At 41.9% G+C, this 13,532-nt stretch overlaps 1 protein-coding gene across 7 annotated transcripts in view; it reads left to right on the forward strand.

The window, feature by feature from the left end:
- LOC311032490 (ELKS/Rab6-interacting/CAST family member 1-like) overlaps nt 1-13,532 on the forward strand; it is a 159,765-nt gene that overhangs the window by 139,349 nt on the left and 6,884 nt on the right. For 4 of the 7 annotated variants that reach the window (XM_084039312.1, XM_084039314.1, XM_084039313.1 and 1 more), the window contains one exon: nt 4,361-4,546. In XM_084039312.1, the coding sequence (XP_083895438.1) occupies nt 4,361-4,546 (186 nt within the window). Of the gene's footprint in view, nt 1-4,360; nt 4,547-13,532 lie in introns of those variants that run through there. The other 3 variants (XM_084039316.1, XM_084039317.1, XM_084039318.1) reach the window with 1 other exon arrangement.

A 13,532-nucleotide genomic window follows, 5' to 3' on the forward strand; every position in this document is an offset into this window, starting at 1 on the left:
CTTCCTTTGGATGTGATAGGATTTGGTTTCACACAGAAAGTATTGTGTGTGTGATTGTACAGTTTAAGAAACGCAACCTTCCTCTTAATAATGTAGAATGTCTTTCTGAAGAACAACTATTTCACGTTTTGCTTTTCTAATATAAATGATTCAACTTTTGTCTTGAATAATAACAGATCTGATAATGTAAGCTCACTTGTTCCTGTAAATCTCTTGAGACAATTCTAATTTTGTTGAAATTATGCAACGCACAAAGTATCTTTTAAGTTTGTTCTCACATTATCAAAAGGGTTTGATCTACTGACTGCACATGAGTAGCACATGCTGGTTTTGGGGCCGCTCAGTTCCTCCAGTGGGATTTCCCATCGGGATGCTGAAAGCCCAAATGTTCACCAGCCGATCTAAGTTTGACCCTGGGTATTAATTAGCGGTAGCGCCTCCCTGCTGAGAGAAGCAGGCCAGCCAGTCTTCATGAGTAGTTTCACACACACATTTACGGTGCAGACTGCTTCTCGGTGTGTAAGGCGGGTAATTCGCCATAGCGCATTACACCCGAACAGTGAGTGATTGTGTCTCTTTCAGTCCGAGTTCTGTATTACAGTTGGAGAATGAAATGCTCCAGAAACAACTGAAACACAGGAGAGCACTCTTAACACACACCGAGCATTGTTGAGCAACGTTTTATGGTATTTTGCATTTTTAATGGTCTTTAGTGGTATTAGATGCATCAGTGAAAAAAGACAGGGAAGAGGTGTAAATGGGTTTTTTTTTTTTCTGTAAAGGAGTTCAACTTTTCTGGCTTGTGAGGTTTTTCAATATTTTAAAATTACTTCATAAATAATGACGCAAAGCTCCGACTTGTTATATGAAACAAGATCTCCGTATGAAAGTGCATCGATGAGAGCTGAGCAAAAATATTTAATTCTGACATGACATTGCAACTGATGGTACTTAAATTATTAGTGAAGTTAGTTATTTGTAACTGGCTCGGCAGAATACGATCAGAAGACTGGAGGAACATTCTCTCTTGTATTATTAAAGAGAAAAGAATAAAAGACGCGTAAGTTTAGTTGCATCCAAAGTCTAAGCTAAGGGTTGGAACTAAACAGATTTTATACATCGTAGTTTCTTTTGTTGTTGTTGTTGTTAGATCGTTATCCAAAAGTAAAAAAAAAACTTATGGCTTTATCAAAATGATTGCAGATTTATTCTAAATTGATTGACTGAACGGTTATTTGACTATTTATCTCAGCCAAAAACAATTCACTCTGCAGAGTAGTAGTTGGAAATGGAGAGAATATCCACCAACAGAAAGTGTTTTCTAGTTGTGAGTCACATCAGCAGCCATGATTCCAGCGCTGTCAAAGTGAAATTTGACCTCCTCCAAAGATGCTTTTCCCTGCTCAAATGTATTTCTGCTTGTGTGTCAGAGGGATCCGTGGAGAAAAACAAAAAAAATCTTGATTTCCTCGAATAATACGGCCATTAAAATGTGGCCAGTGAGTGAGGCTAGCTGAATGTCTCTCTTTGGTGTTGTTTCACAGCGCGGTAAGAGTCTGCTAGGCAGGCATCGGAGGCTAATAAAGAGGCACAAACACACACTCACTCTGACACACACACGGCGGCGTATGAAATTATGTCTCCTCTGGGATCGTTTCATAGTACAGTAAGACACTGGAAACACCGTGGGCTCATTAAACACACAACACACTGCATACGTTGACCGCTGCAGGTTGTGAAATACAATAAAAACATGAAGGTACATATATACAGTACACCTTAATAAAATCTGTAAATTCAAAGGCTTAAGGTCCTGCGAATACTTTCAGGAGTCCGTGTTTTGTTCATATTTCACGTTATTATTACAGGAATAAATTCAGGCTTACGTTTAGATATTTGTTTCTGTTAGTCATTACATATTTCTTGGAAAAGGAAAAGAAAACACTGATGTTATTTCTCTCTAAATGTCTTCCTTATATCGACATCATTCCTTCCATTCTTTCTGCCTGTTTCTCATTTGTCTTGCATTTGATCCGCGGAGCTTTGCTGCACGTCTGGAAAGTGTGGACAGTATTCTTTTTTTTAAGCTCTCTGACAGAATAGTCTGGATTAGAAAGTGTGAGAGAACAGCTGTTGCACATATGTTGAGTGTGTTTTTCGAAGCATTAAAGCCAGATTTGGAGAGATGTGTTCACATATTGGCATATAACACGACAGCCTCGGAGCGATAACGTCGTCTGTTGCGTTGCCGCCGTCAGCATACATCATAACGTATACAGCGACGGAGGTGTTATGAAATGCAGAATGTGTAGGATCCCTGTAGCCTTTGACTCCATCATTTTCTCCTCGCTTCTCTTTCCGCTTCCCTCTCTCCTCCTCCGGAGGGAAACGTTCAGTAATGTATTTCGTAATGGACTGTAACCTGTTGGCCGGTTCTCACTGGAAAATACTGTAACCACACCTATTTACAACTTTGATAACGACCCTGAATGAGTGTTTTTACGTGTTTGTGGGTGCCTGCACTTTGTGTGCAGCGTGTTTGTGTGAAAAACAAGCAGTTGTGAGACGGGAAGGTGGCGACTCATGAGCACACCGATACAGATGGTTCAAAACGTAGTCCTCCGAATCAGAAGTGACTTTGTTTTACTGTCAACTGTATGTCCCCTCCCCCCTCCGACACAGACAACACCCACATCTGGTAATTTCATTTGAAGTTACTGGACAATGATTGTCGGGTCCATATATGTAGACGATTACATGTTACATTATATTCAGAAATTATCAATCTGCAGTTTGTTTTAAAAAAAAAAGTAAAACAAGGTGTATATACTGTATATTTATTCATAATTTACTCAAAATGGCCCAAAGCCAAAACATAGGCTGTCTTTAAATTTAAAATCGTCGTTAGTTTAACCACTGATCTGACATGGCATGGAGTATCCATATGGTTGCTATGGTTACATGCGGTGTCATATTGCTTGTTACAATTCTGACTGACTGACTGAAATGTATGCAGACAGAGGACTCGGCGTTCTGTCTGAATTAAATGCAGGAAGAATAAAATTCAAGTCCAAACGGATGACAACGCGTGCTTATTTGACATACAGTAAACGGTGAAGGGAGAATCAGGTTAAAGATGGGATGGAGTACAGTATGTGTGTGTGTGTATGTGTGTGTCTGTGTTGAGTGATGATGAGCATGGAGCACAGGGAGTGGACAGACTCGGCTGGGACTGAATACACACACACACACACACAAACTTGCACACTAACGGCCCTCTTAACATGCTTCCTCTGCACTTAAATCCTTGGATTCCCCAGGGAGAACCGTGTGTGTCTGCGTTTAGCTCGTCTGATCCTCATTCCCACACACACACACACACACACAGAAACCTGCTCGTCAGTCATAGCAACTGTTGAACGTAGGAATCAAACCCGTTAAGTCTGGATACAAACTGGAGAACTTTGTATAACAACGTTGCAGTTTAGTTGACTGCAGCTTTTGGTCTCTGTTGTTTAAAAGGTCAGTAGATACAGAAAATGTGGTTTGCATCGGTCAATATGCTTCTTAAAGGTTTATTTTAAAACAGCAGCTTTCCCACAGTCAACAGCTTCCTCAAAAAAATATAGAAGATATAAGCGTGTGGGGAAGTCGGATTACTGTTAACTCTATTTAAACGGGGGTTCAAACTATTCTTTTTTTTTCTTCTTTTTTTTACATCTCATCCTCTGCCGTCTCTCCATTTCCATGTCTGTTTTCATCTTTCAGCCTTTGTATGTATGTGTGTGTGTATATATATATATATATATATATATAGATAGATATGAATTTTATGTGTGTTAAAGTTATCGATAAAAAAAAAGTGCAAAAGATGCAAAATGATGAAGATTCACTCTCAGTTTGCTTGAGGAAGTTGAGCGAGTGTTCTCTAGGGAGTCGTAGATGAGCGGAGTGATTTCAGCCAATTCTAAATACAAAGGAGCAGCTGTTTTGCATCAGGGTTAATTAGTTGAACGTCTATATCTGCATCCAACTGTTCTTTTTCTCCTCTCTGGCTTCAATGCCTGCAGAAGATCTGCGACCAAAAGATTGTGTGTAAGGGAACTAGAGAGCACACATTTTTTTGTACATAGCCCTGCATTATAATTAATGATTATATAAGAATAAAAATAATAACTACCAGTTGTTAGACCACCCCGTTCTCTCTCTTTCTCTCCCTGGTAAGACTTTCTGTGTGTTTCCATTCTGCTTCAAATCTTTTAAACTGTTATCATGGGCAGCATTGACCATTGCTGTTACTTATTATGTTTGGTGCACAATAAATTGAATCCCTCTCATTTTCCCTCCGCCATCCCTCCAGATCCTCTCTCCTCTCCTGGATCTCAATCAGAACCGCAGCAAACTGAAGCTGTACATCAGCCACCTGACCTCACTGTGTCAAGAGCGGGACCCAATCATACTGCAGGACTTCGCCCCGCCCCCCGCCTATCACCGCCGTGACTCCGCCTCCTGGCACACGCAGCTGCACAGCATGACGCAGGAACAGGTGAGGCCCGTGTTGTGTGCGTTTCTGAGAGACGACGGGGAAAAGTCACGCAAAGTGAAGACTGTGGAGTGAGTTTTGTCACTCACGATTGTTTTAATCCCTGAAACCAGCCAGTGTGTGTGTGTATGTGTGTGTGGGAGCGAGGGCACACACCGGGTCGCCCTGGCAGGTTTTTGGCGCTGCCTTTGACATTATTGAAAAGATTTACTCCAGCGGGTCACCTGACGACAAGCTCCTGGCGGCGGAACAAATGCTGTTTCAGACGTTTTATTTTACAGGGAGTAAACTCTGCTCCGAGCTTTTTTGGCAGCGGGAGCCGGCTCGGTTCATATATGGAGCGCGGAGGGGAGAGAAGAGTATATTTACTATTTAACTGTTGAAAGAGTTGTCATCTGAGAGTGGGAGGAGAGCAAAGAAAAGAGAGAAGCGAGGATACGGAAAGGTGAGGCTGAGGGAAAGTTGGCTCGCCCCGATGTAGCTCTGTCGTCATGGTAACCGGTTGTGTTTTCAGATATTGAACATAAACACCATATTATTAAATTTTAATATTTTGCGGGCCCGTCTATGGCTTCCCCATGTCTCTCCCTCGCTCTCTCTCTCTTGCTCTTGTCTTTTTCCTCCATATTGAAAACATATCAGGCGATACATGGCCGCTACATGTGGTATACATTGAAAAACGGTAACTCTAGACACACACATACTCACAGAGCAACGTGACAGAGTGTGTGGTTGGGGTACAGCAGCGCTAGTTTCCTACAGTGCTCATGAAAGCCCTATTGTATGTCTTAATGCTGGGAAATGTCTCTGTTTAGCATGAGTGCTTCAGATACGGCGCAGCATGGTATGGTGTCACTTAAAGTCAAGTTCCAATGTACTGAATTAAGTTGTCATTTAATCGCCTGCGTATATTATAGGCTCAGCGACATGGTTTGGGCGACTTTGGTGGACAGGAAATCACCGTAGGTATTTTTCATCATCAGCCTGGATGCAGACAGTAATCTGTGGTCCACATTTCTTTAGAGGAAAAACTCACTCCGGATAAAAGCGAATTATGCGGGCAGGCCGCTGCGAAAGCTTATCTAACAAGATTGAATGCTTTTTAGACGACCAAGCGACTATCCTGCAGTATTTCATCCCTACCTTGTATTTATAAAAACATTTAATAATATTGAAAACATTGAAAACAAACTGCGCGCGGCCACATCCAAGCCAAAAAAAAGACCCTTCTAACCAATTTACTAAACACGGCCAAGACATGCTACAGTGATTTGAATACTTAAATTGCCTTCTGCACATTTTATTCCCGCTCTAGTCAGATAGTCCATCACAGAGACGTTGTCTACCTCCTTTTTGAAGTTAGCATCGCGTGTTGTGAAGCAGTTGCAACGTATCTACCTCAAGGAAAACGTAGCTTGATAGCGTCTTCCACAAGGACCCATATGTATGCTACAGAATGACTCATGCTCTGATTTGTGATGGTTAAGTGGTGGTTAAGTTTAGCCAACTACTTATTAAGGTTCAGGCATTTTACTGAAGAATGGCATAAATACTTGTTTTTGGCTTGTGGGCATTTATCTCAAAATACGAAATTAGAGATAAAAACCAACAAACAGAGTTATTTTTGAGAGTGCTCGTTGAATGATTTGGAGTTTAGCGTGGGGGAAAGTAAGTTAATTACTATGCTCACAGTGGAACTAGGACACTTCTTTAATTCTGAGGTTTTGGCTTTTGGGTGAAAACTCTTCATCACGTACTCTTCTGCCATCACTGTCTCAACGTCTTGCTTTCTTCTGGCGTTTTGTTTCTTCTCCCCCCCGAGGAAGACCTTTCCTCTTTCCCGTGTTTTTCCTCGAGAGTGCCTCCATCACCATCACCTTTTTTACTCTCACCGTCTCACTTACATGTCAGTGTGGGCGTGAGAGCCAGTGACTTTTTAAAATGCGAGTGGTTATGTGTTTTTTCTCTCTTTGTTTTACTGGCGAGATGTTTCCCTTAACGACATCACAATTTGAATCTTTTTTTTTTTTTTTTTTTTTTTGCCTCTCTCCGTCCAAACCCACCCGTACCCAGGCCGTGCCACTCGGCGCCATGTGTCTGCTTTAGACCCCGACCCAGGCCGACACACAATCGCAGACACACACTGCCTGTCTTTCATTCAAAGCCGCGTCTCTCGTTTTCCTTCATCGTGTGTCACCATCACCCTGGCTGACCCTCCTAATGCACACGCAGACTCCCTCCAGGCCGCCATGTTCCAGTGTGCCAGCCACTCTCCTCTGTCTTGTGGTGACCGTGTGTTTTACAAGCCTCTCCCTGGCTCTGTTAAAATGCCTGGCACTCTGTAAAGCCATTAGGATCATACTAAAATAGCATGTAAAACACACATGGGCCGACACACACACACACACACACACGTGGAAACCTACGTGTTTCATGCCCACACATGCATTCACATGATAACAACGTGAATGCCCACTGGAGGCTCGTGTACCTGACATATTGTCTGTTAAACTGGAGCGAGAGCCGGCGAAGAAGCTCGACTCACGTGTTCGGCCTTTATCAACTGGGAACCTCCCAGTACAGATAACTGGTTGCATCGAGAGCTAGAAACCCCTTGAGGGGCTTCAGAAGTAAGTTCAGGCCCTACAGAGTGAGATCACTGCTTTCTGAGCTGATAAGATAACTATATGTAGGTTTGACAGCAATGGAAAAACACTGAGTATTCCAAAAGTGTGCCATATAAAGCAAGTTATTAACCAACACGCTTTAGAAATAACAAAAGTAAGGAGTGCCAGTGTGCCTTTTATTAAGTTTTTCTCAACAGATTTCAACCGCAGATGTAAGGGAACAAAAGATACAATGCACAATGCAAACAAAGGCACCCAGTTGTTCTGGGGGGGGATATCATCTCATCACAACAACCACAGCACAGCACTGTTGGTCAGTAGATTTTGAACAAAATGCATATTTCAATCCATCATGTGAAGTGAATCAAGAGCCTTTTATTGAGCAAGGCAACAATGAAACGTATTGTTAAAGCCCCCCTTAATATGTGCTAATGTTCCACTATTATGTGACGATCTGGCTTTAGATGCAGCCTTTAATGCATATCATCTTCCAGTTTAGTGGTTATTTAAGCCTCAATGTCACTGAAACATTTACATTTCTGTATCCGTTGATGCATAAAGAGGAAAAACGAGACCTGAAAAAAACAACTCCACAAAAAGTTTTTACCTGAGGTGATGTTTTGGCGGCGTGGCTAGTAGTGTTCACATCTGGTCCTCAGATCAGTCTTAATGACGTTGGTGATGCTCGGACTTCTGCTCGGGTGCCACTATGAATTGACATTTGTGATTTTTGAGTGTTTTTCGACTATTGGATGCATGTGAACTCACGTTCTCCGACCCCAGAGGATGAATTCGGCTTCAGTTGGACTTTGTGTTTAATGATAATCAGCAAACGTAAGCATGCTGACTGGAACTTATATGGTAAATATCATACTAAACATGCCCATGTTAGCCCTATCATTGAGAACTTGTTAGCATGGATGTATTTGCATTTATCTCAAGTAGTAGTTTTTACTTGCATTTATGCTTTCAAAAATCATAAAAAGTGGTTAATTTGTGAATATTCTCTTGATGAACAAAATATATAAGTATCGTAAATTTTGCCGCAGAGCTTATTTTCTGCAATAATTCAAAATCCAATAGAAAAAAAATGTAAATGCCAGTGCGACGCTAACCTCCAGGCTTGGCCTACAAAAATACGTCTTCCCTGCAGGACTGTGGTTGCTGCTGTGGTTGCTAATAGCAACAGAACGTTTAAACACTCTGTTGCTATTAGCAACAGGATGATTAACTGACACCAACTGCTAGGGGAGGGGGAAAAGGGGAAATAGTGAGTCTGGTGAAGTGAAGCTGATTGACTGATTAATTAGTGAAGATTCATTGTGTCTCTTTTTAACCCAGTTATGCTTTTCTGAGCTGCCGGAGCAAGACGACGTATTTATTTAAATTTGGCATTTGAATGTCAATGACTCCTCTGCTGTGTATGCTCTGTTCTGACATTTGCTTGGCCTGGCCTCAGTGAATGAACTACACTAATATTAAATTCAGTAGGTCTTTACGTGCCATGACCAAAACTAAGGCTCAGCGGGGAGCTGTTAGCGAAAGGTAAGCTTTCAAATGATGGATTTGCTGAAGATATTTTTCTCCGTCGTCTGTTCCCGGGTATTTGTTTCCACGTCTCTCTTTAACCTCAGCTGAACTACAAAAGTGACGCCGATTCCAAAAGTGAGGTTTTACTGAAAGAGCTGTTTTCTGTGCCATAGTCATAATAATAACCTTTATGGCTCAATGACGTCTCTAATGAGCACTGAAGAGAACTGGCATGATATTCCACACATGCACACAGGAAGTCTCCCTCTCTCTGGCCCATGTCTCACTCCCTGGCCTGAAGTGTGAAGGTATGTGTGTGTGTATGCATATCTGTACATGAACATATATTGTACACATTGTGTTTGCATGCGTGGACGTGCAGGTAGAGTCTATTTGAGTCCACGAGAGAGCACGTTTGCGTGCGTTTTGTTTTTGTAAAAAACAATTAAGTGTTATTGGCTGAGCCATTATATTGCCGCTCTTATAAATCCAGTATGAATTGTCAGCCCGCGACCATCTATCTGCTAAAGCAAAGACGGCTCCCTTTGAGTGACTGCGAGCGTTTCTGAGCCAACTCAAGCTGGAGAAACCTCAGTGAAAACTGAGTCCACATATTTACAACTCTATAAGAGGTGTGCTGCCACACAGTCGCAGACGTCGGACGTCTTCGCTGCTGCGGGATAACCTCAAACAGTATATGACAGTTCATCTTTAAAGGTGTACGACTGTTCAGTCCCAATGCAGGAAAACAACACCAAGATGTTGCTGCTGACTTGAAGCTCTGAATTCTTACTGATGTCAAAACGTAATAAAAAATGATTTGAACATAATAAAGCCAGTAAAGCGATCATTGGATGTTTTCTGATGAAGAGAAAACCAGAGCAGACGGCGAGGCTGTTGATTAATCATTCTGTGGTCAAAGTTGGATCATTGTGGTTATTTACGTAGCAACATAGTTTCTGAAACGCTGTGACAATAAAGCGTCTCTTGCCTTTTGTTGTAAAATAGAACACTTTAGGTTTACAATTGCACACAATCGTTGTTGTTTCAGCTTCGCCGCCTGATGCCCTATGGCACAGGGATGCCCTATGGCACAATGACGCCCTATGGCACAGTCAGCAGACAGACAGACTAGGAAGGAACCGCGTGTGCGTTTATGTCTTTTGTGTGACGAGGCCTCTTGACTTCAAGGTCACTGGTACATTTTGACAGGAGATACAGAAGCAGGAAGGAGCTGGGATTTAAACATAACGGCTGATAATGTAGAGGGCGACGGCAGTGTTACAATCATACTGATAGGCTGAGTGTGTGTGTGTGGAACTAAAACATCCTCTGCGATAATAAAAAGAAAGGAGTTATTATTTTGGTAGTCTGCGTGGGTAGCTGTGCGGGACAAAGTTTCCTAATGAAATATTCCTGGAGTTGCCGTTAGGACTGAATGTCTGCCTGTTTGCTTGTCTGTACGTGATGATTATAAATTACTGCCTGGATTTGAATCAAAACTGTGTAAGTTATGTGTCTAAATAACACTAAAATGTCAAAGAAGAGAAATAAAGGAGCAGAAGGTAATTTAAGCAAAGGAAAGAGATGCTGGTTTATTACAAATGTAGAGTTAAATTATAAGAAGAAAGGCATAAATTGACAATTTAATGTGAGATTTCTTTTACCGTGTGTTTTTCACAGAGAGAAGTTTTGGCTTTGGATTCGATACTTGGATTCTTAAAAAAAGAAGGCTTGACTTAGACTTGTCTGATTTCTCTCTAACAAATAAAAAGAAGTGCTAAACATTGACAGAAAGGCCTCGCATGACCACACAGCTTGGATATTTAATGATGAGGCCTCTGCATTGAAAGGACTTGGTGTCTGCCTCATAAAAAAATCACTTTGTACAGCTTTGCAAGAATATTCTTCAAATACTATCATTTTAATTGTCATTTTTGACTCGCAATTTGCTTTTGACTTTTAAGTGGGCTCAAAAAACCCTTAAAAACGGCTCATTTTAGCTCAACATATTACTTTACATAACATTTGATGAGCTGATGCTTTTATCCAAAGCAATAAGTGCATTCACCCGTGTGGGTACGTCTCTAAAAAAGAGCTTCATCAAATGTGCTGATCTGGGAGCAACACAGCAACGTCTGTGAGCCAGTATCTCCACGTGACAGAATATCCACACTTTGTCCGATACATCTTTTGTTGCAAATCTTTCATCTCCAGTATACAATTGATGGGGCGACCTCATAGTCTCGAGCACTTCAAAAACAGCTGTTTTTTTTCCATTTTCAGAAAAAAAGTATTGATATTAGAGACAATAGATGATAGTAATTTAATGGTCAAAGGTGCAGCCGATGAGTTTTCAGTCTGCGATGGAGTATGTGTAGAGTTTCTGGTACCGACAGGGAGTTTGTTCCAGTTTGTTGTGGAGCCAGGACCTGCAGGACGTCCTGGACGGGCTGGAGTTCATGATTTAACTGGGTCCTGGATGTGGGTTGGGGTCCGTTCACAGCATGATAGGTGGGTAGCCGTGGCTGGAAACGGGGTCTGAGCAAACCGTATTTTGTGTGTGTGTGTGTGAAAATGAAATTGTAAAAGTGGACGGAGGGGAAGACGGAGGGGGGGAGGTTCGAGGGTTTGTCTAGAGCAGAGAGTCAGACCCATCCATTTGTGCTGCGATGTGGTCTGGGGTCTCTCTTGGCTTTCATTAGGCAGCTCGGCTTCCTGCTCCAAGGATGATTGTTTTCTCTCTAAATACGACGCCGAGGTCCTCGACGGCCATTAGAGAGACACACACACACACACACACACACACACACACACACACACACACACACACACACACACAGACAAAAGGAGAGACAGTCAGACGCACACATGTCCGACCCTCAGTGCCCATTTCACAGCGACACACACACACACACACACACGGAGGCCTTCGCTGGTCATTACAGACTAACTGCTGGGTTTTTATGCAGATTTATTGAATCCGGGCTTAATGGCTTTACCAGGCAACCTCTTTTTACATGCATTTGTCTTTTTTTTTCTGTCCCTCCTTGATCTTTCCCTCTGTCTCTGGTCATCACTCTCTCCTTCCCCCCTCCTCTTGGTTTCTTTTGCTCTTTCTCCACCCGCTTCCCTTTCCCTATTCTTTGAAATCTGTCCGTCTTCTTCCTCCGTTTCTCCTCCGCTATTGTCACTCACTTTTGATCACTCTGCTTCCCCCTGTTCCCCTCTTACTCCCCGTCACTCTCTTTGGGCCTTTCGCTTCGCCCCCTCCCCGACAAGCCGCTGATGGTAACTCACAGAAACAAGCTCGTCACTCTCACATCTTTTCCTCGTCTCTATCTGAAGCCGTTAAATCTCAGCTCGCAGCGGCGGCCGCGGTGAAAGTCCAGCTTCACATATTTCTCCCCCCGTTATTGCTGCAGATGTTTCCTTTGACCAGTTCAAGTTCCTTCTACTGGACAGGGATTGAGACTTTTACCAACACTCAACAAACTTTGGTTGAGACGCTTTAAAATGCACTGACGCCATGTGTGATGTAGCCGGATATTCAGAATTACACAGAAATCTGTGGTTTAGCACAGGAAAAGTGAGCAGGATGGAAACGTTTTACAGTGGAACTGAAAGAAAACTTGTGTTAACTGATGATGTATCATAGTTTGTTTGGTCTATATAGATATTATATTTTACTCATCCATATTAATGTATTCAAAGATGCGTTCACAATCATATCGGTGGTGTTTTTGTTGTTGCACTTATATAGCATATAAATACAGTTCATTCATACATCCATGTTGGAGACTATGGCTCCCTTGACCACAATAACATTAATTATTGACAGGTTTTATGATTGCTATATCATACAAAACACAATTTTCTTCACCAGACTGCCTTTTTATTAATGAAAAAAATGATTTACTAGCAGGTGTCTTTATGGTTCGCCTCCCATTATGAGCGGGTCACAATTAACGAGCAAATCAGCTAGTGAGCTGTTTTATGGGTAAAACCATTTCAACTAAATGCAATGTATTATTTCTATTTTTCATGATTGTTTTTGGCCAAATAAAATCACATTTAATGGGGAGATCTTGTGCATGTACTTCATATTTCTTTCCCTTAATTATACTCCCGAATTTGATCGTTGGCCACAGCCGATGTTAACTTGAGATAAACTGATAATCTATTTCCTTTTTTCTTTTGGATCGGCTGTTTTTGGAAGCGACAGACTTCCTTCTGTCTCGCCTGTAGATTGTTTTGTTTTTTCCCCTTTTTTTATTTCTTACACAACCTTAACACTTTGCATCGGTTTCTTTTGGGATTGGCCCGCTGGGAGGTTCCACCCATACGCAGTGAAAGCTGGAGTCTGTTTCTGCTGTTTATTTCTGCAGCCATTAGTGCTGTAAGTCCAGCCTTCTGTAGCTACTCCTAGAGGGCCATTTTACAGTTTTTACAGTTTTTATTTTTTATATTTATATATGCATGCTCTATAATCTCTTCCTCTCTGTGAAGGTGTTCCACTATCGTTAGCCCACCTCCATCTGTGGCTTAACTTAAAGTTAATGTTGGAATTTAACTGATACATTTAAGTTCCCAGACACGAATAAAATGCCGGGTGTGGCGATGTATGCTGCCCCTTCCTTAACAGTAACTTCAAATGCTCATGAGCAAGGCACAGGACGGCGGTTTAATCATCTGTCCCCACCTTCTGTAACTAACTGCTCCCAGCGGCTGAACTTATAAATATGAATATGTTCCTACAGTCATTTTGGCTGATTGAATGCCTTACCAAATAAAATTACCAAGTTACATTGAATTGCCCACAACACACACAC

The sequence above is a fragment of the Eutrigla gurnardus genome (assembly GCF_963514095.1).
Source record: "Eutrigla gurnardus genome assembly, chromosome: 21".
Taxonomy (NCBI): domain Eukaryota; kingdom Metazoa; phylum Chordata; class Actinopteri; order Perciformes; family Triglidae; genus Eutrigla; species Eutrigla gurnardus.